General features: G+C 44.0%; 1 protein-coding gene and 1 long non-coding RNA gene across 3 annotated transcripts in view; one reads left to right on the top strand and one right to left on the bottom strand.

The window, feature by feature from the left end:
* Positions 1–579: 579 nt before the first annotated feature.
* The window catches only part of LOC310757979 (LON peptidase N-terminal domain and RING finger protein 1-like), a 36,986-nt gene continuing 10,125 nt past the window's right edge, over positions 580–27,440 (top strand). Inside the window, exons 1-8 of one of the 2 annotated variants that reach the window (XM_083603875.1) lie at positions 580–746; positions 14,121–14,239; positions 18,115–18,237; positions 19,353–19,487; positions 19,916–20,042; positions 21,554–21,662; positions 24,305–24,419; positions 27,158–27,279. In XM_083603875.1, coding sequence (XP_083460001.1) covers positions 14,135–14,239; positions 18,115–18,237; positions 19,353–19,487; positions 19,916–20,042; positions 21,554–21,662; positions 24,305–24,419; positions 27,158–27,279 — 836 coding nt within the window. In that variant the 5' untranslated portion in view covers positions 580–746; positions 14,121–14,134. Of the gene's footprint in view, positions 2,370–14,120; positions 14,240–18,114; positions 18,238–19,352; positions 19,488–19,915; positions 20,043–21,553; positions 21,663–24,304; positions 24,420–27,157; positions 27,280–27,440 lie in introns of both variants that reach the window. The other variant, XM_083603874.1, reaches the window with a different exon arrangement.
* Positions 6,864–8,798, bottom strand: LOC310758039. The gene is made up of 2 exons (XR_014545633.1): positions 8,674–8,798; positions 6,864–8,172 (listed from the first exon to the last, which is right to left on the bottom strand). It is a non-coding gene; the product is annotated as an uncharacterized lncRNA (long non-coding RNA).

Consider the following 27,440-nt stretch of genomic DNA (forward strand, 5'->3'; position numbering starts at 1 on the left):
GCATCTTCCAATTCCGACCCCGCCTTTGGCCCAGCCCTGTGTTTACGTGTCCCACACCTGATCTCAGGGTTGTGCCTTGGCCCAAATGGTCTGGTGGGCCAAATGGGGAAGCCTGGGGGACCTAAACAGGCCTATGGATTGGCCACTCCATTCCTGTGATGGGGGACAAACAGCAGGGGAACTGAATTATCCTGATGGCTCACAGGTTACCAGATACATGTTATTTAGTGCATTTTTAGTGCAAGGGGAAGGCTGCCCCATGGCCACCCAAGGAAGCCTGACAGCCACCCAGTAAATTATGCCACCGTTGTCCCCTACTGCTGTGTTGTCCACACCACACCCAAAAGGCCACTTCCACCAGGTTCTTCCATGGGTCCTGCTCCCTATAAGTAAGGGAACAGCTCACCTACCAGCTACGCCTTTCCCTGGCACTTTGGTTCTTCCGAGCAAACTTGCCTGGGATTGCTCGCGCTGCTCATTTCATGAGCAATCATTTCAGATCCGGAACATTTTGTACTCTGCATGCAAATACTTCTCGGGAGCGTCATTTCACCGGGGGAAGCATAACGACGAAGAGGCAACGCCGAGCTGAAGGGCCATAGGTTGACTAAGGGCTGCCTGCGAGTACACGCAGAGCTGACCCAGGAGACTTGGCCTCTTGCGATGCATCAACTGCGCTTCGCAAGCAATCGCCACTCCCTCCTCCTGGTTGGGGAGTTCAAAACAGATCGCAGCCCCCAGAAAAAGTAGGGTCTTCTCTCTCTCTCCCGTCTTCCCTTCCCGCCCCCACCTCCAAACTCCGAACTGCCCATTTCAGAGGTTATGAAACGCGCTCCGCAATGGCTGTTTCACAACAGGGGCGGGCCGAAGCCGGCAGCCAATGGAGCAGCTCTCCGGCTCCATCACATGGGGCTACTCCACATTTTATGTAATATTCGGGCCTTTTTTGTTGTTGTTTCATGTTTGTGCGCGCGACTGTGTTCAGAAGGTAACCAAAGGGGTCGGGGTGGGGGGTGGGGGAAGCAATCTGGCGAGTGAGCAGGAAAAGAAAAGTGACCGATTGTGCTTTTTCTGTTTGCAAATCCTGCCGCCACTCTTCTCCCCTCCTGCTAACTCGCCCCAAGTTGACGCACGCGGAGAGGCGGCCGGTGCGCCCTGCATGAATCCAGAGGCGAGGGAGGAAATCGGATGCTTTTCGCTTCTCTCCCAGCCTCTTGGGAAGGGGAGCGGATGGGCAGCGCGTCGGCGAAGTGGCACGATCGCAGCAGGACCCGTCAGAAGAGTTTGAGGAGAAGGGGGCGGGTGGAGCTCGCACTTACACAAGCAACCTCCACTCCTCCCCGGCCGGCACCTCTCCAAAAAGTAACCTGCTCGCTTAGTTTCCGCGCAGACGCGGCAGAGGAGCGGCGGGTGGCGCGCTGCGAGCGAGCTTGACTTTTCCCCGGTCGTGGTGGGGACAAAGGGTCATCCTCCCCTGCGCCGCCGCCTCCCTCTGCTGTTTTTGTTTTGGTGTCTGTCTGGATGCATTCGAAAGCTTTTATGTCTCGGGCGACGAGGCTGAGCAGGCACCTCTTGGGTGAAAAGGGATGAAACAGGGGCAATAAAAAAGGGTGGGACGACGACCCGCAATAAACAAAGGAAAGTGAAAGCGGAAAGCTGCTCGCATTGCACCAGCTGCTGCTGCTTCTCGATCCGTTGCAAAGTTCTCCGGAGCGCGCTCTGCGTGGGGAACCTCCGGGGAAGAGCGCTGCGCCTTTAAGAGCCAGCGAGCCACTCGGCTCGTGGTCTTGCCCCCCCCCCCAAAGCAGGAAGGTGAACCTCCCGGCCTTTTTGGGAAAGTGTCCCCGGTCGCTGCAGGAGGCTACTTCGCCACGCCAAGTTGCTCCCACGGGAGACTCGGTTTTCCAGGGAAATCCTCTTCCCACCCCCGCCCCCAATTCCATCCCCGCACCTTTTCGATGCCGCTCTTCTTCAGAGGTGATCGCCCTTCTCCCGTTGCCCTGGGAGGCACCCCTTAGCCAGCCCCGCTGCCTGCCTGCCCTCTCTCTCCGTGGCAGGAGCCATGGAGATTTTCCTGTGCGCCGCTTGCCACCGGGCTCTATGGGACCCAGTGACCGTGTCGTGCGGCCATACCTACTGCAGAAGATGCCTCGGAGGAGACTTGCCCTCCAAGTGCCGGCTCTGTGGGGGGAAGTCCGTCCTGCTGGGATCGCGGACGGTGGCCTGCAACGTCCTGCTGTGTGACTTGTTGGAGAAATGCTTGGACAAAGGCACTCAAGTGGCCAGGCTGAAGACCGACTTGCAGGAGCTGCTGAGAAGCAGAGACTACCGGGCAGCGCTGAGGAGCGTGCAGAAAGGGGTCGCGCTGGGTAAGCGTTGCATGCCCCAGAGATGCCTTATTGGGGACTGGGGACACTGATGGGTCTGGTGGGGGTGGAGGGGCAAGGCAGGTTAATAGGGGGGCTTTGACGGATTTCTTTCGGGAGTCTTGAATTTGAAGACACACACCCCGCCGTCGCCGGTTATGCAACTTGTCACCGTATCGCATTGTGTAAGCAGCGAGGGACAATCCTCGATAACAGTTTGTCGCCGAGTTCCTCGTTTCCTGCTCGTTACAGGCAAGAGACTTTGCGGACACGGAGCCGCCTTCCGCGTATGCCACATATGCATGTCGCATTCTGCCAAAACGGCTCTTTGCATTATTATTATTTTTTAAAAATATTATTAAAAGTAAACTTTTGGGAAGTTTACTTCTCTTGCAACTTTTTATGCTGCGCGTGTGTCAAGGAGAAGAAGGCGTCCAGTGGCGATGGTGACATCAGAAAATTACTTATACAACGAGGGTTTGTTGGTTTGTCTTTTTATAGAAAAAAGCATGGCTTTGCCTTATATGGCAGGCACAGCCCTTTTATAGGGCACCTCGTGGGACCTTTGAAAAGCTGACCTATGCGAACTGTGCTGCCGGATTTGCTGGATCTGTTCAGGGGTGTGGGGAACATGCGGTTGCCTTTGGCTCCTCTTTGTGGGCACAGAACACAAAAATAAGGGTAGGACATGGGAGCAGCCAAGATTTTTGTTAGGGGGGCAGGGCTTTTGTTGGGGGGGGGGGGAAGAACCTCAGTTTCCTATGTACTTTTATGGAATTTTATTGATGGGGGGCAGCTGCCCCCCCCCTTGGCTAAGTCCATGGAGTAGGACGTAGTCATAGTTCAGGATTACTGGTCATTTCTGTAGCTGTCCTTTCTGAACTTAATAGGCAGTATGACTTGCCCAAGACTGTGTGGGGATTTGAACCCAGTACACGCTTTGCTGCACAAAATATAAGTGTAGTGGGCAATGCTATTTCTTCCCTGATCATAGAGCTGGAAGGGACCACAAGGGTCATCTAGTCCAACCCCCTGCCACGCAGGAATCTTTTGCCTAATGTGGGGCATGAATCCACAGTCCTGAGATTAAGAGTCTTATGCTCTACCGACTGTGCTATCCTTCCCTAGAGAAGACATACACTCCCTCTTTCACCTCATCATTTACATGCCCACTCCCCAAACTCAGGGAGTGTTGTGATTTCCACCCCCAGGTTTTCTTTAAATAGTTGGCTGATAGGGAGAAATTCAACAGGCTCCTGGTATAGAGAGGCAGTGAAAGAGAAAGCTGCACCTATTGAATTAGCATGACATTGTGTTGGGGGGTAACCATCAAACTGAAGAGGGGGAAACTGTCAAGTGGAGGCTGGATGGGCTTATTCCACTGTGCTAGGCTCACCTGTTTTATGAAACACCTGTGCTCCGCGTTTGAGTCATTGCGGACTCTGAGCTGGTGTTTTATAACAGGCTCTTAACAAATGAAGAATGATGTGAGGGCCTCAGCAATTCTATAAAGAGATGAAGGCCTGAATCAGTGAAGCCTGTATGATCCAGCTGCTCTTGAATCCCACAAGCTCTAGGTCACCTCAACTTTACCAACCTCAAAGGCAGTCCTCCTAGATTCCTCTTTAGGCTTATTCAGGAGGGAACACGTTGCAGGGTGCAAATAACTCTCTGGATAATATAGATTAAAGCTGTAAGTCTATGCATGCTTACCTGGGAGTAAGCCCCATTGAACACAATGTGACTTGCTTCTGAGTAAACTTGCTTAGGATCTCACTGTTAAATCCTTTAATTTAGCACTTGGTTTTGGGGTGTGTGTGTGTTTATATAACACAGCACAAAGATTTCCGTTTCTGTGACAGTAATCAGCGGTTAGCATAAAAGCTAGCCCTCACTTTGGGTCATGAATTTCTTGTCAGGACTTGCCTGTAAACAGCATGTTATGTTATTTATGTTTTGTAAATTCAGCAAAATATGCATGACTAGCAGTAGGCACAAGGATTCATTTAGGAATTAGCTGAACATTTATTCAGTTTATTATGGAGAGATTTATATTTCTTGTGTAGAAGTCCAACTATATTCCTGGTTTTACAACAAGAAACTGATCTGAAATTAACCTTTAATTCCGCCATGAGCTATAGTACTGGATTCACTTTTGTGTCTGTAACCATTTAAACCACTCTCCCAAACTGCTTAATGGCTTGTTTGTCACAAAAAACCTTTATTCTTGTATGGTATTTGCATATAGACAGACAGTGTGTGTGTGTGTGTGTGTGTGTGTGTGTGTGTGTGTGAGAGAGAGAGAGAGAGAGAGAGAGAGAGAGACTTTCCTGAAAAGGCTGGTCCAGATCAGTGATTTTTTTTTATTCAGTTGTAAAATCCTCACCCTTTCTGCCAAACTTCTAGCATGCAAAGCTGACTGCGTAGTTTGTTGGAGTCAGTTTGGGTTGTCACATTTTTCTTCTGGAGACACTGTGTCTTTGACAGCCACGCAGCAGGCAGCTATTCAAGAGGTGCAGCTCTCCCAACCACTGTCTTTGTGCTAGGAGGGTTTTTGCATGTTCAATTTCTGCCTCTTACTTTGCTAGCAATGGTTTAGAGACTTGGTCAGGAAAATAAGGCAGCCCTATGTATTTAGTTAATATTGCCTGTTTGATAGAAAGCGCTCTTTCTTCAGATCACCTCTTAAAGCAACAATTTAATGCATTTCACAACAGACAATAACTTCCTTATGGAAACTCACCAAACTGGCATTGTGTTGTTTTCAGAGCCACATTTATTGCTCTATTCATCCTCACTTCATAATTTCTTTCTATTATTGAAACAGCATGCAATACAATCCAGGGAAATTGAAACCTTTTCTTTTTAGGCTAGTTTAATGTTTCTTCTCTTCAAAATTATGATTGCTAGGACTCCCACCTCAGTCAAATATTTTCCAGTAGACTAACTTAAAACAAACCTTTGGGATCTTCTCTGCCTTTAGCAGCAATCCTTAACACAATTACCTGTGAGTAAGCTGCACCAAATTTAAGTTGGTTAGAAATCGGTTCCTACCCAATCCCATGTTTTTGTGTAATCCTAAACCTGATTTCCGAAGTCTGAAATGGATTGTGAACAATATTATTTTGATTCGTTAAATTTCCATCTTTTCCTTCTTTGAAAAGGAGCCCAGGGTGGCAAATAGCAATGTAGTAAAACAATAGAATTTAAAAAATGAAATAAAACCTGTTTAAAACATTAAGGACGAGAGCATATGCAAACATCAGGAAGAGTTTTGCATACAATAGTTAAAGGGCAAGTATTGCTGCTGTTGCAGAAATGATTGGGTTTCATGCAGGGGCAATTCTTAAGCCGTACCTTTCCCTTTCATCCTGCAAGGCTACAAGGTGGTTCATTTGGCCAACATGCACTTGTGTGCACACCCCATACAGCACATCTGTGTGCATGCAGACCACACATGAATGCACATAAGCAGGTGCGCACACACACATGCACTGAGCAGAGGTGGTACAAACAGGTAGACAAGTGAACACACAACATTTACAGATTCAGCTAGGCTCACTCGCCAAAGGCAGGACACAAAGGCAGCCAGGCAGCAGTGTCTCTCACACATTCCCTCAGCAGTGAGGGGCATACACAGACAGACAAACACATTCACACAGGCAGGCAGACCAGTCAAATAAGGGGGGGATTTCTAGCTCTTTTCCTCCCCATTATACTGCTCTGGGAACTAGAGGTTTCCTTCCACTACACTGTGATAGGGAGGAAAAGCGAGTCTATTCAAAGATCTCTTTCCTTTGCAAAGGAATCTCTTCTTCTGGAGTTGGTGCCATTGGAAGAAGGTCCTGGGGCTCAGGAAATAGGAAGAAGCGTTTTTGGTCCCTGTTTCCTTAAAACCACCTTGACATGGCTGCCACACAAGAGGAAGAAGAGGTGCCTTAGCAAGTCAAGGCAGACGCTGATGGACCCTCCACAGCGGAAACACCATGGAGCTACAATAGGGAGCCCCTTCAACAGAACAGTCACTTTAAAATAAATAAGTAATTATATCCACCTTTTTTTTTTTAAAAAAAATGGAAAGTTACTTGTTTCCTCACCAAATGTTTAGGAGTGATGGAGATGCATAAGCTATAATTATGTGGGAACACAGGGTAACTGGAGAGAAATGGTATTGGTCTGGGATGTGCTCAATGCAGCCCCCTTGTGTTCTTCATAATTCTCTTAGACACAGACTGTTTAAGCAATTAAATCTTGGTCCACATTTTGAACAGTGCGTCAGCCACCTATCCAGCAACCAGTCTTCAATCGTATCAAATGATTTAAGACCCTCAACCCTTTATTTACATACATTTACATACGACCCTTTATTTACATACATTTACATACAAGAAGACCTGGATACAAAACAGAACAGTTGAACATCAGGTGTAGATGTTGGGTGGGAGGCAGGTGAAGAAACAGCAATTGATTGATATGACATGTGGCAAGACCCTAAACTCATATTGCAACCTTCATACAAGCAGAAGGTTGTGATGTCACGCGTGTGACAAAACAGGTGAGCAAGCAGGTGAAAGAGTGCAGCTCCACTTACAAGTTAGATCTATATTTATAATCTTCTCGCCTACAGTAGCTTTAGGATAGGGATGAGGTACCTGTGATCTTCCAGCTGCAGGTGATGTTGGGCTCATCAGCCTCAGCCAGCATAGCTGACGGCCAGGGACCATGGGAGTTGTAGTCTAGCAACATCTGGAGAGCAAGGTATCCCATCCCTTCTTTAGGTGGCTGTCACGAGCTGGCCCCCCCCATATAATGCCCCTGTAGGAAGGCCTTGGCTTGAAGCTGTACTTTAGAAACAGGATGCTCTAGCAAAGTGACCTGAGAAATGGCAGAATGTAGTCACTAGAAATGGGAAGGAATCTTATTCTTCACCTCAAGCAGCAAAATGTCTTGGAACTGACACCCAAGTTGTACAACTGCTGCTTGTGCCTCCGAGTCTCTTGCCACTAAGCAATACCATCCACACAAGATACCAAGCCACCTCAGATTGTTCTAACACAATCCAGACTTCGCTGTGTCACAGGCAGAAAGCAAGAACTGAAGGTACACGCAGTACAGATAACAAGTTGAGCTTGACTATAAACTCACTTCAAATCACCTCTCTCTTATGCTCATGTTGTCAGCATTCTGCTGAGCATTTAGAAGACACCAACCCATTTTACAGATGGATAGTGCAGAGATAGAGATGACTTCCCCAGCACAGCGGGTGAATCTATGGTGGAATACTCGAGCACAACAAACACTAGATCTTGCTGAGCCTGGCTATGGCATAACTTTTTAGTAGAGCATGTTGTGGATCAGGTATGTAGGGCTATGTAAGAATAGCCTATAAACTGTTAATGGGCCTGAAGAAGTCTGGCAGTAATCTGGCAAACTGACACAGTCCTAAATTCTGTGCATCCACTCTTGGCATGTGGCTGGTCATCACCAAGGCCCCAGACAGGAGACAGTGTGGCAATCTTAAGTAAAAGAGTTGGATTCTGCAAAGCATGGTACTGCTTGCAGAAGTAAGGTGCAGAGTTGTTTGGGTGGTGATCCCAATTATACTTGACACAAAGCAAGAGTGGTGCTCAGATTTAATTGCTTATTATATACTCTTATTATATAATGTGCCTTTTCCCCTGACGAGACTCAAGGCCGCTTGCAGAATCTGTACCTTGCTACCGGGTTGCCTTTAGACTGCTTTTTCAGTCAACCAAGTGGGACAAAATGAAGAGTTTCTCCACTACTTCCTCTTCCATCTTATCACCTAGGTCAGGGGTCAGCAACCCGCAGCTCCGGAGCCGCATGTGGCTCTTTTACACCTTTGCCGTGGCTCCGGGGCGGATACTAGTGAGGGGAGGAGGCGCATTGTGTGCCCCAACACTCCCCACTGTGGCGGGCGCTGTACTGGCTGTGACGTCGCATGGGGGCGGCGCGTGCGTTAGTCACGCACCGTCCCGACGTCACCTTCCCGCCCGCCCGCTACATTGTAAGGGGCATGTACGCTGGTCACTGCATTGAAAGGGGGCATGTACGCTGGTCACTGTTTTGAAGGGGAGTGAAGAACACACACACACAAAAAGGTAACTTGTTAATTTAACATTTATTTTTATGAGGAGGAGTAATTCTGAGGGGTCAAACAAAGAAATAATAAAAAAGTGACAAAAAAGTTATTTTTATAATGACGAGTTTTGCGGCTCCCAGTTTTTTTTCCTTCGGAAACGGGTCCAAGTGGCTCTTTTTGTCTTAAAGGTTGCAGACCCCTGACCTAGGTTTAAAGACCCAACTGAAAGAAGACATACTTGGGTGCTGTGAAGATGCAACAAGGTACCCACCACCTTAGCCCAGTCCATACAACCCCTTACAATGTTGCTTGGCTAGGAAATGGCAAAGGCACTTAAATATTTTGTGCAAGGCAAAAGCTTGGCGAAGGCCTTAAAGATACCGGAAAGCCACAGGTTAGCCTTCCCTGCTATTATCCAAAAGGGATTTAAGGCAAGGATAAGGATATTATTGTCTGCGGAGTCCAGGGCAAACTTTCTCCTGCTCCCACTAAAAAGTATTTTATGCAACAACATGCCCTCAGGGAACCTGTATTTGGCATCTGAAGGGGGAACCTGTGAGCCATGGAAGCTGGGAAAGTGCTGCATTTGTTTGTTATGCTTGTTTTTTTATCAATTCTTTATAAGAACAGAATGTACAGTCATTGGATAATGCAGACATAAGTGGTGAGCATTAACAAAATAACTAGGGCATATGCCACTAAAAGGTATTTTGATCGGTCAGAAGCTGTAGATTGTTAAAATATTCACGAATGATAGACGTCTTGAAACACCAAGCAAAACAGTATCGAGGCAAAGCTTACTGCATTTTCCAAATGACTCCCTCCTCCCTCCTTTTTTTTCAGCCTTGAAGACTGTGCCTGCCTCCTCCTCTAGTCATTTTCACTTGTTCAGTGAACAAGGTCTAAAGGTCTGAACACATTTTTGTGAGGGGGCGGGACTAGCTGACATAACTAGTACCTGCTGTTAGTCTTATCCTTCATGAGTTCATCTAATCCCCTTTTAAAGGCATCCAAGATGGCAGCCATCACCTACACATAATGTATATTTGCAGAGATCCTGCCTCTTGTAGAATTCCTGATTTCGTTTGAGGAACTATGCACTATACATTCAAAGTGGAATCATTCTGCTTTAAACCATTGTCACTTCCCCATATGAATGCTAGTTTAAGGGGGCCGAGAGTTGTTAGGCAATCCCTCTTTCTCTCCTAGAGCTGCAATTCCCTCAATTAAGATTGTTGAACCATTCTTGAGAATCGTAGCTCTGTGAGGAGAATAGGGGTCTCCTAACCACACTCAGCACCCTTAACAAACTACACTTCCCAGAACTCTTTGGGGGAAGCAATGGCTGTTTTAAAGTGCCATGATACTGCTTTAAATGTTTAGTGCTGGTGGTATTTAACTATGCATATAGCCTTCAGATGCGTAAGGGAGAGGCCAGGAGCTGTGAGCCTGATTCCCCCTTTCTCCATATGTTCACTAAACACGTGAAGGGAACTTCTCTTCAACCTATGACCACGGATAGTGGCAGTTTGTACTCTGTTCCCTACTGTTTGCATTTCTGGCGGGCCTAGGATCGATTGCATCTTTTACATGGAGTTTGGCATGAGAATGAGGTGTGGGTTCTTGGTCCCCATCTCCATGCATCATACATTTGTATGAGAGTAGGTGCTCTCCCAAAGGGACACGGGTGGTGCTGTGGGTTAAACCACAGAGCCTAGGGCTTGCCGATCGGTAGGTCTGCAGTTCGAATCCCCGTGACGGAGTGAGCTCCCGTTGCTTGGTCCCAGCTCCTGCCAACCTAGCAGTTCAAAAGCACATCAAAGTGCAAGTAGATAAATAGGTACCGCTCCGGCGGGAAGGTAAACAGCGTTTCCGTGCGCTGCTCTGGTTCGCCAGAAGCAGCTTAGTCATGCTGGCCACATGACCTGGAAGCTGTACGCCGGCTCCCTCGGCCAATAAAGCGAGATGAGTGCCGCAACCCCAGAGTTGGTCACGACTGGACCTAAATGGTCAGGGGTCCCTTTACCTTTACCTTAGGTGCTCTCCCGGATCATCTGTCCATCACATGCTTATGATGTACACAGCTTCTTTGTGTTACTATTATTTCTGCATTTGCAAAGCCTGTCCCCCCAACTCTAAAATATACATTGGGAGCCCATGGCAACACTTGATAAGATCTGTGGGTTCTACAGTGGGGTAGTGTGATAAGTTCTTAGAAGCACTGGCAGCTCATGGCTTACTCTAAGGATCTTTGTCATCTTGCGATTGTTGGGTTCCGCCAAGAAAGGGTTGATCGTGATGAATTTCAACCTTCCAGCTCTAAAAGCATTCCAGCACACTTTGTTTAGCAACTGACTCTGGGATGATTTCATTGCAGGTTTCCAGATTTAAAGTTAGACACAAGGGTCAGAGTTTAGCTAATTTATGTAAGGGGAGAATGTGACCCGCAGCTCACGGCAAGCAGGCTCCCTGTGCTCCGTGGTTCTCATTCTTTCAACATCTCTGCAATGGAAACTGTTGTTGTGTAATCACTTTTCTGCAGCACTGATAGATGAATCACTGCTGCAGTACTGATAGGTGAATCACTACAGCAAAGGCAGCCCTGTGGTGTTTTTTCTTTTTTTAATTGTGGAAATGTACTGGCTGGGGACGGTGGGTGGGCTGTTGACAGTCCAAGAACCATGTAGGCTACCAGTTTTAATTCCTCCCCTCTGAGGTAAAATAAGTACAGCTGCATCACTCTAACTCAAAAGCCAGTAGGTCCTGTCATTAAACAAACTGAATTGAGTGACCGTGTCGGATTCTGCTGAACTGCACAAGAGCATGCTTTTCAAATGAGGATTTTTGGGCATGAATCTGCACAAAGAGAAGATTATCTGAGATACAGTTCAGATGTTTTATTATAAATAAGGCTTAAATGTGGAATCTTAGCATTGGAAGAGACCCAAGGGTAATCTAGTCCAACCCTCTGCAATGCAGGAATCTCAGCTAAAGCATGGAGGGAAGTAAGGTGCTGCTATAAGCTGAGGGATGTAGACTATATGAGCTTTCTCCCAACCTTGGTAGAATCCTATGTTCATTAATCATAATAATCAATGTTATTTCTATATCATTCTCTTTTTTTGAAATCATTTTTATTTGATTTTACAAATGTAAATTAATTGCAATACCAAATACATATCCATAAAATGAGATTTCTCTGAATCTCGAGACTCCCCCCCCCCCGCCCCATCCCCTTCATGGCTTCTATTGTCAGCCTTTCCAACTGCATATTATTTCATAGCCTATGCCTTGCATCTATCCATATTGTCCATAGTATTTGTTACATTACAAGTGGGATTAAAATCCTGCTAATGTTTTCATCTGCTTACAGTGGTCTCCTAAATAAATCACAAACTTTTCCAATTCTTTCTTGAATTTCATGTCTGCTTGTCCTCTGAGTTTCCCTGTCAGCTTTGCCATTTCAGCATAGTCTAACAGCTTAGTTTGCTGTTCCTCTCTGGTAGGGAATTTCTATCGCATTATCAATACGCATAGCACCTCTTTAAAACTTGTGGATTTTCATCTCTCTCTAAATAAATGCTGATTTCCATCCCGCACCTCTGGTGCAGATTTGTTTTTTATTTATTTACCTTAAGGCATTTGTAGCCAGCTTTTCCCTCCAAGGAGATCAAAGCAGCATCAGTAGCAGATGGCATGGTGGGGCAAAGGTGCTTATCTGACCTCCTGGCAGGTGAGTCAGTGCTGCTTACCAGGGTTTTGGGGAAGGCAGTGCAAACACAGCAGCAGGAGACTGGAGTGCTGTATAGGCTCTGCTGGCTCATTTGCCCCACACTGACCTTATAGTGCCTGTGCCTCACCTCTTCCTGTAAGCAACAATGACTCATCTGCCAGGAGGTCAGGGAAGCCCCTCTGCTCCACCACGCCATTTGCTACTGAAAGCAAAGCATTAAAACCTGGGAGCGAAAAATAAAATAATATGAGTAAAAAGGTAAAGGGACCCCTGACCATTAGGTCCAGTAGCAACCATATTAAATAGAGACCTCAAACAATACAGAGTGTTGCATCTGTGAGTATAACCACAGAAAGAATCCTGCATTGCAGAAGGATGGACTAGATGATTCTCAGAAATTGGGGATGCATATTCCTGTCTTGCATTCGTAGTCCTATACATATGTACTCATAAATAAGTCCCGTTGAGTTCATCGAGGCTTTCCCCACGTAAGTGTGTACCGGATTGCAGCCTTAATCTGTGATGGGAATTATTTTGGGCTGTGTCACACAGAACCTTTATCTCCAGTTCCTCATTTCCAACTTCCCCTCCTACTGCAACTTCAGATCTGGAAAACGTGGGTGTGTACTGGAAGGAAACATCACTTATAGGTTTTATAGATAGCTGGATTGTATATGTGGTGAATGGGTTTTGGAGATGATGGGATTTGTGACTAGGTTAGGAGCAAACTGAAGTCACCCAAGAAGCCTATCATCTCAACCCTTTTGATGTCCGCTTGTACAGTGGTTTCTGATCCCCAAACCTTGCCCAGATGAACCATAACGCACTGGAAGATAACACAGTCTAGCTAGTATTTATTATTATTATTATTATTACTACTACTGTTTATTAATTAAATTTCTGTACCACCCTTTATCCAAGAACTACAGGGTAGTTTACAATATAAATACACAAAAAATACATACCATAGTAACAAACAAAAGCAACACACACAGTTTAAAAAGTTTATGTCACCTTTCATTAACTTGGGAGCAGGGTGGATAAAAATCAATGCTTATTTTTTTAAAAATAAAAAAATCAGATTTTTAAAAATTTAAATCAGATTTTTAAAAATTTAAATCAGATTTTTTAAAATTTAAATTGGATTTTTAAAATAAAACGCTTTTGGAGGAAAAATCTTCCTAAAGATAGTTTTCTATTTAAGTTACATTATAGTCCAAAGGCTATTCATCAGGAAATAAGGATTTGTTTTAAGTTTTTCATATGTGCTAAAACTCATTCTAAGTTTTCTTTTAAAAAAATTGTTTAACCACATCAGTTAACAAACATGGATACAGTTGCTATAATGTTATTCTTTTAGTTAAATAAATGGCTTAAATTGTTATTAAGGAAATGATTATTTTTCTCCTTCCAATAAAGTACAGCAGAAAAGTTGTTCAAATATAAACAGTTAATTTATTGAACCTCACAATAATTTCATAATTATCTGTCTATGCATTTCTAATAGTATAACCAAATCAGTAATTTTTGATATCACTGTAAAAACTACTCTGAAAATTTACTATTCCAAAAATGAAACCTTCATCTGGTTGTAAATATTAAGCTTATGCCAGCAAGAACTAGTCTTTCTGTAAAAAAAAAGAGATTTAAATCAAGTCTTACTCACTAGTGATTTAAATCGTGATTTAAGTTAATTTGATTTAAATCAAATCTACCCTGCTTGGGAGTGCAAGAATTTGTGGAGCAGGTGAATAACCTGTGGCTCCCCAGATATTTCTGGACTATAGCTCCCATTGGCAAGGGCTGATGGCAGTTGGGAGTCCAAATGGATCCCAGGTCCCCAACTTCTGGCACAAGGATTTACCTTGACTACTGCTTTGCTAGCAACAGTTCTGAAATGTCCTGCTTTTGCCTGTAGCTCCTGATGATCTTATGCTGAGACTATGCCGATCGGAGGTGTATGTGGCTTTGCAGCAATACCCAGATGCCCTGGAGGATTTGGAGGTGCTGTGCAGGCAAAAGCCAGAAGAGAGTGAGGTGAGTTGAATGTGCAGTTTGATGTTTTTGTCCCGGACAAGCATCTGTATTTGCCCACAGGCAATCCATGAATGTGATGGAACTGTATTCTGTAATAGGCTGAGTGTGCAGTGAGATACTGTAGCCCTGCAATCAGGTGAAAAGGGAGCAGTTAATTAATGGGCAACCCTTTGCCAAGTTGCCAGGCTTAATGATGTTGAATCTACTAAGCTTATTAGAATGCTACAAATGATCCTCCTCCTCCTCTCTCCCTTCCTCCCTGGCTACCGAAAGCCAAAAAAGATGAATTCCTCACTACTTCTGGAATATTCACAAACTCTGGTGAGGTTTTGGAAGGAAGGCATTCTGTACTTGAGGGACAGCCGCCAAAATTGCCTCCCAGTGCACTGTTACTGTCAAAATTTGGTAGACAGACAGTAAACTTAAGAAAGTGTTACCAGAATATTTTATGGTGCTTGAATTATTGGGTGCCAGAGAAGAGGAGCGGCATTTCAGTCTATAACAAACAACAACACCCAAACACAAAACCCCTCTTGAGCATCTAAGCTCCATGAAATGGCATCCTTAAAAGATCTGTTGTACTGTTTGATGTTTGTATATGTAAATTTGCTTTGACAACATCTCTGGTTATTTCTCTTTCCCCGGAAGTATACATGGTCATATGTTAGATGGCTGAAAACCTCATCAACTGGAGCACTGATTTTTGAGAATGGTTGATTGTTGTTAGCCGCCCTGAGCCCAGCTTCGGCTGGGGAGGGCGGGGTATAAATAAAATTTATTATTATTATTATTATTATTATTATTATTATTATTATTATTATTTGACTATCGCTCTATAAAGTATTATTACTATTAGTATACATCCCATCTATAGCTCTCAGGGTGGTTCACAACATAAAATACATGATAGAAACAAGAACATATACAGTCGTACCTTGGAAGTTGAATGGAATCTGTTCTGGAAATCCGTTCGACTTCCAAAATGTTCGGAAACCAAAGTGCAGCTTTTGATTGGCTGCAGAAGCCCCATCAGACATTCTGTTTCCAAAAATAGTTTGAAAACCAGAACGGTCACTTCGGGTTTATGGCGTTTGGGGGACAAAACTTTCAAGAACTAGGCTTTTCAAAAACCAAGTTAAAACTGTAAATGCAAACCAATAACCGCCCCCTCTCCTGCAGAATAGGCTTGTGCCAGAGTAGGTAGCAGACATGCATCCTATGATGAAGGAGAGCTTCTCTTGTGTCTTTTGTAACGAAACTTTTGGATCCATGATTGTGACATGGCATCTGTGTAATTGCTGTAAGGCAGTGGCGTAGCGTGGGTTGTCAGCACCCGGGGCAAGGCAAGTAATTTACGCCCCCTAACCCGTGGATTTGCGCCCCCTAACCCTAACCCCCAGATGTTGCGCCCGGTGCGGCCGGCCCCCCCTGCACCCCCCACGCTACGCCACTGGTGTAAGGTACCTCTGTACCTTCATGGATCACTGCCTTGCCGTGGCGAAGGGGCTTGAATAACTCAGAGAAGCTATGAGCTATGCCGTGCAGGGCCACCCAAGATGGACAGGTTATAGTGGAGAGTTTTGACCAAACGTGATCCACCTGGAGCAGGAACCAGCAAGCCACTCCAGTATCCCTGCCAAGAAAACTCCATGGACAAAGACAACAGGCATATAAAACAATAACAACAACCTCTGTACTCTGTATATGCTACAGATTTTCCCCTTTGCAGCCCAACTTGAACTGAAGCTACAGCGAATAATTTGGAGCATGCAGTGTGCAATGCGAATTCTTCCTTTGAATCACCTGAGAACATGTGACTTCATGCGATCTGACAGATGGGTGGAGCTGTTCGTTTGTCAAAGTAGCCCACAGGGGCCCATTAGCCAGATCCTGCTTCCCCATCTTTGTGCTAAACCCACAGTATTAAGAAGGGTTAGATAGATCATCCAGGAAATTCTTGTTGTCTTCAAATTGCCAGGAGAAAACAGATAGCACAGGTCTAGCACCGGAGAGCAGAAACAAATGTGTTCACTCGCTGCATTGTGAATCTAACTTCTGAATTGCCAGCACATCGCCTGTAGCCATGGTACAGCTGTTCACTGGTAATCCTAAACGTAGACATTCCTGGCGGCTTTGTTGGGTAGATCTTCTTCGGAAACACACTAACCAAATCTTTCAATGAAGCATTAGGTTTCAAGGATAGAATGTAAACACTGCATTATGCTAATTGGTTCATCTGTCAATCCTCGTTAAACTCGGTGTGCCTAGACAACTCTATCGGGTTAAAAGAAAAACAGCACCCCACCCCAAGAACTTGTCTGGCTTCCTGTCATACACAATCTTCATTCATTCAGTCAGTCTCATAGCTTGTCTGCCAGCAAATTAATAAGGCAGAAGCTATGAAGAAGCTGGAATTCCTGCAGCGAGCACAAGTTGCGGTGGTGAGCTGAACTGATGAAGCTGGCCAGGTAAAGGTGTTCGGTTTCTTTAATTGAAACAATACACAGATCAGAAGCATCAGGACGACTTTCAGAGAGAGAAGCAACAATTAGCGTGAAATGGCATTAGAGCAAAATAATTCATCCGTTGGTTGGGGGTAGGTGAGATTTTCCATGGTCTCGGAATGGGTGACAAGGCTTGTAAAAGTTGATAAGAATTAAAATGGTCTGGAAGTAGAATTGCCTTCTCCCATATGAGTCTGCCCTGCTGGCTTCAGAAACCCTACCATGGGTACTATGGCTGACCACACAGCCTTTTCAGTGGTGGCATCCTGTCTTTGAACTATCCTTCCTAGATAGATTTATGTGGCACCAATACTACCATCATTTAAGCATGAGTTGGAGAGATCCAGCGTTATGTTTACAAACTGCGCTTTTAAAAATCACTAAGACTTTAAATAGAATCACGCTCCTGCTGTTCTATTGGGTTTCCTGACTGCTATTCTGTTTATTTTGTTCGCTGTTCATCTCTGTTTTATTTGTCTACCACATAAATTCCAGCTTTTCATTTGACTGTCCATTGATTTGGAGACATTTCTAGGACTAGTGACTCACAAACACTTAAAACAAATTTATAATATGCAGAATATGTATACGTTTGGACTAAGCAAAAATCTAAGTCCAAACAGGAAAAGGAAATGCATTGCTTCAATAAGATTATTTGGCTTTTGCTTTGAGGAGGAGGGGGTGTACAGCAGCCACAAGATTAGGTTCAGACTAAAATTTTATGCTTGATTCAGGCTGCACCAATCTGATTCAACTTGGTACCTTGAGCCTACTTTGTTTTCCCCTTCACTATTGGAAAATAATAATAAAAAAGCTATATATTTTGTTCCATTTTGACAGAAGTGGATGAAGTTTGCAAGCATAATAGCCACTCAGTAGTGGATAAATCCTACCAAATTACAGCCAAATAAGTCTAGCAATCTTCATGCCGGAAAGGGCTAAAAGTGGTTTTGTGATTGACAGCCTGTTCAACTATTGCTGCTTTGGGAGGAAGAGCGGCATAGAAATATAATAAATGAAGAAACAAATAAATTCCAGGTTTCCCTTGCTGTATTCAACAGGCTTCGACAACATCACAAGTATGATTTTTGAACTGATGTATCTTGGTTAGCATGTGAATCATAAATAATTCCCAGTCACTGTTAGGAACATAGCATACTGTCTTATTTTAGACCATAGTTCCATCACGTGCAGTGCTGTCTGCACTGTCTGACAGAAGGTCTCCAGTTCCCAGGCCTGACTTGGAGATGCTGGGGATTAGACTAGTGCCTTCTGAATTATGCCAAAAGCAGCACACTAAGAGAAGAATATGGAAGTTCACAAAGTCTGAAGGCTTCAAGTCAAAACTCTATGTTGTCTGCTTCTTTGCAGGTCTTCTTTAGGAAGGGAAAGGTCCTCCTGGAAATGGGGAAGCAATCTGAGGCTCTGCTGCAGTTCCAACATTGCCTCACGCTGAATCCCAATTTTCATGCTGCTCAATATGAAACAGAAAAGGTATTTGTTTATTTTAAATAATTTTATTTTCCTTTAAGGTAAAACTTTCTCAATGTGGTTTGTAAAACATAGAATGTGTGTGTGTAACACACACACACACACACACACACACACACACGTATATACGTATATTACAGTTTACCTAGACAACAGCGTTAAAATGCACAATGGCCATCTGAATTAGCTTCAGCTTAAATTTTGGGAATAAAAAATTGTTAGTGTTGCCATATCTGACACTTTATTGCCTCCCAGCAAAATAACATGAGATTCTTCATCTGTTTGATCATGCAGCAGCCTCATGGTTGTACCTACTTGGACTGCTCAAAAACAAAAGATGGAGTATTCATTTTGATTGGCCGCAAAACCAAAGCTAAACTGGCGCTTCCATGTTTACACTGCAAACTTCCCTCCCTTTGATGGCTTGAGCATGAAATAATGCTACAGACCTTTTAATATAATCACAGCTTTGAATGGAAATATTTCAATAACGGCAGGCTCAAATGAGCCAGACATTAGTATTGCTAGGTGTTAAGAGTGTACAGCAATCTAGGCAACAGGTGCTGTGAGCATCTGTCATACTGTTTAAAACAGTTTAGCTCCTGCCATTATTATGGGTTAGGAGTAAAACACTCTGGTGAGGTAGTGTGACTGTTTGCATTTCAGAACAGTACACCATTTATGCTGACAGGGGACTTCAGTTCCTGGTGTGGAAATCCTCCGATAATTTGATTTCAAGTGGGTTCTTTAACTATAGTACTACAGTCGAATACATTAGTTAATGCATTGTGATATAAGAATAAGCTTCTCCCTTTACATCTAGTCTCATTGCATGTATATTTTTTAAGGCATGTTGTTATTGATTTTTTGGAGCTGCAGGAAACAGTTTTTCTGTCCAGTGAAAGGGAAAGACTAAAAGAAAAATGGTAAACAAACTGTCTTGAAGTCTTGTTTTAGTTGTGGCATCAAAGACTATTTTAATTTGCATTTAGCTAGCTTAGCAATTTTTGACTTAAGAAACTCTTAGTAAGAGAGATACTGGTATTTAAAAGCAAGTTCTACCTTGAAGTTTCTTTTCCTTTCAGAAATACAGTAACCTGTTTTCTTCTTCTTGCCAGATTCTCACGAATGACGCCTCCCCTCTTCCAGGCACTGTTATGGAGCTGAAGAGTGATGCCAGTCAGAACTTGAAAGTGTCTAATTCAGGGAAAGAGCTAACTGCCCTTGTGTCTTTTGAAGGAGAACCCCTACAGGTAAGCAACATGGAGTGGCAGTACCAATTACAAGGCTAGCAGTAGCATGAAAGGGAGGTATGCATTTGAATATCACTTTGGATGGATGTGCACATCATATAGACCACCTAACCAGCATACATACTGTGTTTTAGTAATTTGCTCTTGGAAATTTTATTCCTGCTTTCTAAATCTGCCTCTTGAATGAGATTCAACCTTTTTGGAGAACTGAGGGTCTTAATAATAGTGGAAAGAAGTAGGCAACTGTTGTTGCAGACAACAACTTCAGATTTCAATAAAGCAAAAAGTTAGTCAAGAAATGTGGGGTTTGCATGTATGTGCTTTGCAGACTACAACTGTCTTTTCATGTCTTTCTTCACCCGTAGTCTTTTTTCTTGGTCTGCTCTGGAAAGGAGGTGTTTAAGAGGATGCTTTTCTTTATGAAATAGGATTTGAAGGGAAGAAAGGAAGTTTGGCTGGGAGAAGATGCTTCTGATCACAGCCAAGCAGCACTTTCCATACCAGAATGGTTGAGGAAGAAGTCCAATTCAGGTTTTTCAGCAGAGAAGGAAAGGGGTAAGGATATTAAAAAACAACAACGTTTAGAAGTCAGTATTATCTGGGGAAAACAAAAGGTGGCTACTTGAATCTTCATGGGAGTATGGTATCTTAACCACTATTCTCTAAACTGCACCAGTCAATTTTTATAGCTTATATTAGGGTGCAAGGTCTTAATGGAGGAGCAGAGGTCCTGTCTACACAACATATGGCAGTCATTTGGATCTCATGATATGCCATTGTTTATTGTGATAGGAATAACCCTAGCCTTGCCTGGGGCTCACACACTCCCACTGGTTTGCTTGAAAAAGAGCCAGAAGTCATACTTAACACAGATTGCAGCAACTACTGGGTTCAGGGGTGGTTGGTGTGGTGACGCTATGCAGCTGGCCAGGCATCGATGGTGCTACTTGGAGCAGGGCAGGATGGCAATGAGCTGAGGGTAATTGTGCACATTGGTGGGAAGGCCAGATTGATTCTGCCCTTGCCACCCTGCCCTTTTTGCCACTGTGCTCTGCCCCACCACGGCAGGTGTCAGTGATGCTGCTTCCAGGAGGCTTTCTCCATAGTCCATGGTGCCTGCTCTTGACTGGGTCTGATGACACAGCATCCTATTTGGTGTTGTTACAGGGAAGGGGGCATAAGTTAAGTCAGGCTTCCTCAACCTCGGCCCTCCAGATGTTTTGAGACTACAATTCCCATCATCCCTGATCACTGGTCCTGCTAGCTAGGGATCATGGGAGTTGTAGGCCAAAAACATCTGGAGGGCTAAGGTTGAGGAAGCCTGAGTTAAGTGTTGCAATTATGAGATGTCAGACACTACGCAGGGCAAGTTTGCAAAATGCTGTCAGGTGGCAGGTTGCCTCTGCAAATCCCACAAGGCCATTTCACACATTATACCGAGGCATTCATTCATTCCTTTGATTTGTATGCAGCTTTTCCACACAAAAAAAATCATGCCCAAAGCAGGTTGTAACAAATAAATAGGAATGCATTTGAAACAAACAATCCAAAACCAATTTCGTAACGACATAATAAAACAGTATCAAATATAACACACCAAAAACTACATTCCAATACTATAAATATAACAACATGCAGCTTCCCAGTTTCAGCTTAGTCCTAGAAACACTCCTTCCATGATTTTACTCACGGTCCCTCTCCTGCAGAAGCTTCTTATAAGCCTTCAAAGGCAAATGGTGGAGTAGCTGGAAAAACCGCTCCCATGATGTTACTAGGTTTGCCACTAAGTTACTAGGTTTGCTACTAAGTTCACATTCAGCAGGGATTCACTTTAACCCTCAGGTTTCTACCTAAAAATGTAAGGTGTGAGGGCACCATTTATTGATGCAGTTTCCCTTGTCGCTCAGGTGTAGCATGAGACCACTAGTCTGTGGAGGTACAAAGGCATGGGTTGTTCCAGTATGACTGTGATAATCATGTGCAAAACAAAGCTGCCCTATGGACTTGAGGTGGGGTAATGTGTGGCATTCAACATTTCTCTCTTGCTTTTTCTTTCACTAACAAAGATTTTGAAGAAGGGGCATCGGCAACAGGAGCCAAGACAACCCAGGAGCATAAACCAGACTTTGCAGATCTCTTGAGTACATCAGACTTGGAATGTTCTCTTTGCATACGGTCAGTTTCTAGAGTTGCTGGATAAAGGATCAGCTGTGCACTTTGACGTGAGAACTTTGTGATCAGTCATCTGCTTCACATTCTAGCCAAAGCTTGAAAGGCGGAGAGTGGAATGCAATATATATAATGGGAGGTGTGAAAATGACTTTATAATAGCATTTGAGAATTCAGCGCTTTTCATCATTGCAGATGAAAGTGTTGATAGTCATTTATTTAACAATTTATTAAAATACTTACCATGGCCTCCGTATACACGGGGCAATGCTTAACTAGGTTTTATTCAGTGTAGACCCATTAAATAGACCTAACTTTAGCATGTTCATTAATTTCAGGGGGGTCTGCTATGAGTAAAACTTAGTTGAATTATCACCCATGATTTTGAGTCGGGATACATACTTCGTATAAAACAACACACACACAAAAATAATATAAAATTAGCCACCCTTATTTATTTATTTCTAGATTTATATCTTGTTTTCTCTCAGTAGATAGTGTTTTAGACTGTAAACTGCCCTGTGATCATTAGATGAAGGGCGATATAGAAATTTAATAATAAAAATACAGAGAAACTGAGCAAAGCTGATCCCCTGCATCTCTGCCTACTTCTGCTGAGTTGTATGGAAGCATGAGGTTGGGCTCTGTGCTGGAGCTTTGTGAGATTGTGAGATTTGGGTTCATTTGGATGTCCAATTAAACACACACCTTGTCTGCCCCCCTTTTTTTTTAATGAACCTTTTCCAGCCTTTCCTTTCCTCAGTCATCAACGAAATGACAGGGAGAAACCGATGTGAATGATACCCCCGTGCTGATCTCTTTCTCTCTCAGGATTTAAAAGCTTAATTCTCCCAAGCCTTGCCAAAAGGCTCATGGCCCTGGGGGATTTATGCCTGTAATTAGGCAATATCCTTATTAGCAACTTTGTCACCCAGGCTTATCCACCTAAACTTTAATTAAGGGAAATGAGATGATCACATGCCAGTGTAGTCGAGGTGAGGCTTGGTGATGCTTCCTTCAAAATGGAAGAAGGACCAATGGGAAATGCCACATGCTGTCGATGAAAAATCAGTGGCTCCTTGTGATGGGCTACAGTGCCTATTTCTCTTTGTTTCGTAGCAAAGCAATTTATTCTCATGAATGAAGGTGATGTTGTGCCTTATGAACTTCTGAAAAATTGACATTGAAAACATGGTTGGATTGATACCAGGCCATGGACACACAGACAGCAAGCCTTTCTCAGTTAGCTACCCCATGCCACCTTGGAACATTCTTGGATTGCCATCTTACCACATAAATGAGGAGGTGCATGATCTGTTGGGTGCACCACTGACTGGAACAGTCTGTGTCACAGTGAAAGTGTGTGATATTTATTTTATTTTTACTTACAGTGGTACCTCGGGTTAAGAACTTAATTCATTCTGGAGGTCCATTCTTAACCTGAAACTGTTTTTAACCTGAGGTACCACATTAGCAGGTGGTGCTGTAGGTTAAACCACAGAGGCTAGGACTTGACGATCAGAAGGTCAGTGGTTCGAATCCCCGCAATGGGGTGTGCTCCCGTTGCTCGGTCCCTGCTCCTGCCAACCTAGCAGTTCGAAAGCATGTCAAAGTGCAAATAGGTTTAGGTGTTTTGTTGTGGTTGATGTTTTCTTTTCTTCTTCTTCTTTTTTTTTGTATGTGTTGGCTATTTTTCTTTTTCTTTCTTTGCTGTTGTTTGGTTATAGAAAATGAATAAAAAGAAGTTAAAAAACAAAAACAAAAACAAAGTGCAAATAGATAAATAAGTACCGCTCTGGTGGGAAGGTAAACGGCGTTTCCGTGTGCTGCTCTGGTTCGCCAGAGCATGCTGGTCACATGACCCGGAAGCTGTATGCCAGCTCCCTCAGCCAGTAAAGCGAGATGAGCGCCACAACCCCAGAGTCGGTCACAACTCTGCCTAATGGTCAGGGGTCCCTTTACCTTTACCTTTACCACTTTAGCTAATGGGGCCTCCCGCTGCCGCTGCACGATTTCTGTTCTCATCCTGAAGCAAAGTTCTTAACCCAAGGTACTATTACTGGTTTAGCGGAGTCTGTAACCTGCAGCGTCTGTAATCTGAAGCATCTGTAACCCGAGGTACCACTGTATTTATTAAATTAGTAGACCACCCTTCATCTGCAGATCTCAAGGCAGTTCACAACATAAAAATACAATAGGAAAACACCAAATACCATATCGGCCTGAATATAAGCTGCACTTTATCCCCAAATGAAATGCTTGATGTTATCAGGAAAAAAGAAAAAGCAAGTTTTATAGAAGTGCTTGGGATTTTCAGCAAACAGCTGATTTATGTACACACACACACAACATGCAAACATGACTCTTGGAAGACAGTGAAGCATAACACACAGTACTCCTTTCCCCATAACAATGTAATGATCTGTACTAGAGATTTTTCATTGTTAAGAAATAAGTCCCTATATACTTTACCATCAGCCATCAAAAATTAGCAATGTGGCTTCAACTACCAAACTTACTGCAAATGGACATATTTTTTGGTACATTAAAAAAAACCAAAAACCTTAGCCTTGTCTGTGATGCTGCCTGGGAATTCTCTTGCCACCTGAATTTTTCACGTTCCCTTTCTTCCTCTGGTTTTTCTGCAGAATGTTCTTTGAGCCTGTGACCACACCTTGTGGCCATACTTTCTGCAAAGAATGCTTGGAGCGTTGCCTAGATCATAGACCCAACTGTCCACTTTGCAAACAGAGCCTCAGAGAGGTAAGAGGAATCTTGCAGGATGTGTGCATAATGGAGGAAAAGGAAGGTCTGGATTTGTGTTTAATTTGACCTGAATTAGAGCTTTTCTTTGTGCTTGAGGGGAGAAGATCATTGTAGATTCTATCACTGTGAGTAGGTGGCGGCATTTATTTAATTCCATTGTTGATCTGGATAATTGTTAGAAAAAGCAGAATGTTACTTAAGTGAAATTATGACAGGTGCAGTGCTATGGTAGAAATCGCTGCACCTGCTTTCTTGCTAGGATCATTAGACCAAAAGGTACTTGGATCTTCTCCAAGTGCTAAATCAATGCAGGTTTGTTGAAGATTGCCAGGTATGACTTGCATAGATAATTGTTGATTAAATGGAAACATTATATTTGCATTAGATGTGGAAATGATTAAATAATGCTTTCAGCCTCCAATTAAGAGGGTCCTCTGAGCCACAGGTTTACTGCTGAGCAGATGACATTATTGAAATGGGAAATCGCATAACACATCCCATAATGGAGAAGGGTCAATAGCAGACACAAGCAAACTGGCCTCCTGTGAACAGGTAGCAAAGTAATGGAATAGGAAAGCTAATCTACAGACACGAGGCAAATACAGTCCCCCCTCCACCTTAGAAACATCAGCTTAAGTTGAATTATTATATGGATGCTATAGATATGGTTTCTGTGGGCCATATCCTGCATAGGTAGAGGTCCCTCCCCCATGTGATTTTGCATGCAACAGGATTCACATGAAGAAAAGAAGCAGTTGACATGAAGAGTGAACAATAGCTGTAATTTCCTGATTAAAGGAACCAATTAAGGAAGACATTGTCATATTACTTCAGAAGTAGGCTGCCTTATACTGGTGAGACCATTTGCCTACCTTGATCATAGAATAGTAGAGTTGGAAGGGTCCCCGATTATCATCTAGTCCAACCCCCTGCAATGCAGAACTATGCTGCTATCCCATACAGGGATTGAACCTGCAACCTTGGCATTATTAGCCCAACGCTTTAACCAACTGAGCTATCCAGGACCAGTATTGTCTACAGTGACTGGCAGTGGTTCTCTAGGTTGCCAGGAAGTAGTCTCTCCTACCTGGAGATTCTGGGTGGCGCTGTGGGTTAAACCACAGAGCTTAGGACTTTGCCGATCAGAAGGTTGGCGGTTCGAATCCCCACGACAGGGTGAGCTCCCATTGTCCAGTCCCTGCTCCTGCCAACCTAGCAGTTCGAAAGCACATCAAAGTGCAAGTAGATAAATAGGTACTGCTCCAGCGGGAAGGTAAACAACGTTTCTGTGCGCTGCTCTGGTTCGCCAGAAGCGGCTTAGTCATGCTGGCCACATAACCGGAAGCTGTACGCTGGCTCCCTCGGCCAATAAAGCGAGATGAGCGCCGCAACCCCAGAGTCAGTCACGACTGGACCTAATGGTCAGGGGTCTCTTTACCTTAGATGCTTTGGCCCTGAGCTACAGCCTTGCCCTGATTTTCTTCCGCAGAGTGAATGCTCCCGCACCTCAGCTTCCATATTCTCTCCTTCCTCTACCTGAGTTTTGTGCTTTCTAGGCTTATACATAGACAGGAGCTGCTCACCTTGTGGGCTGGAACCACAGCACTAGCTTCTTGGCAGCAGCGCCGCTGCTGTTTACTAGGAGGGGTGGATTGATATCCATGATAGATTTGCTCTGCTTCTGTAGTCATGCAGCCCTGACCTTTCCACCACTTTGCCCCTCCCAGTAAGTGGCAGTGCCAGGAGGTTATTGCTGCAGTTCTGCTCCACTTGGGTGAGGCCCTCCTGATAGTAGATACTGGTTTGTTCATCATGAAAGCAAGAAGAAAGAAGGCTGTGATGTGTGTTGACTCTAAGTTTTTTTAAAAAAAAATTCTAGGTAGCACAACATAGACTCTGATAATAAGAGGGAACTGATCTCAAATAGTGGCAATATCAAACATGAAAAAGACACATGCATTTCTCCTTCAAATTTTGTTTGGAAGCCTTGTAGATCTTTGTTTGAAAACATGCTAACCTGGAATTCGGTTTCTGGTGCTGGGATGTACAGTGGTACCTCGGGTTAAGTATGTAATTCGTTCCGGAGGTCCGTTCTTAACCTGAAACTGTTCTTAACCTGAAGCACCACTTTAGCTAATGGGGCTGCCGCACCGCTGGAGCACGATTTCTGTTCTTATCCTGAAGCAAAGTTCTTAACCTGAAGCACTATTTCTGGGTTAGTGGAGTCTGTAACCTGAAGCGTATGTAACCTGAAGCGTATGTAACCCGAGGTACCACTGTATCTGATTTGTGGTCTTGGCTGTCAAAACTAGATAATTACATTCTGTTAAAAAAAGAAAGAAAAATAATTCTGTTGTCTAGAAAAATGCACAAGGACCTATATCTCTCAAAAAAGAGCCCTTCCCCAACCTCGTTTCACCCATCATCCCCAGCCACTATGGCCAATGGTCAGGGATGATGGTAGTTCCTGTCCATGGACATCTAGGGACCCAAGGTTGGGAGAGGCTACTTGAAATGGTGAATCCTTAATACATGCCATAGTGATTTTTCTTCCTCATAAAATGAAAGTGATGCCTTTGGGAATCAGATGTGGGGAGAGTGGGATTATACCCAGGTCCTCTTCCTGGGCTTGCCATAGGCATCTGGTTAGCCCCTGTGAGAGCTGGATGCTGGACTAAATGGGCCTTTGCCGTGATCCAGCAGGACTCTTATTACGATGTTATGGTTTCTTCTAGTACCTGAGAGCTGGAAAATACAACACCACTCTTCTGCTGGAGGAGCTCATGATGGCTGTCTTCCCTTTACAACTTGCAGACAGGAAACGCGTCCACCAGGCTGAAATGGCAGAACTTTCAAAGTAAACAGAGACTTTTGCTTTCTGTTTTGTAGTGTCAGGGCTCAGATCAGGCGTAGGTGAGCAATAAAATGACAGATCTCCAGAAGTCAGTAAAGTTAACTCAAAGTGAAACGGAAGCACTCCGGCCTAGTACTCCCAGCAACCCTTCTCTGCAGGTCTTT

The sequence above is a fragment of the Podarcis filfolensis genome, assembly GCF_964270895.1.
Source record: "Podarcis filfolensis genome assembly, chromosome: 2".
Taxonomy (NCBI): Eukaryota; Metazoa; Chordata; class Lepidosauria; order Squamata; family Lacertidae; genus Podarcis; species Podarcis filfolensis.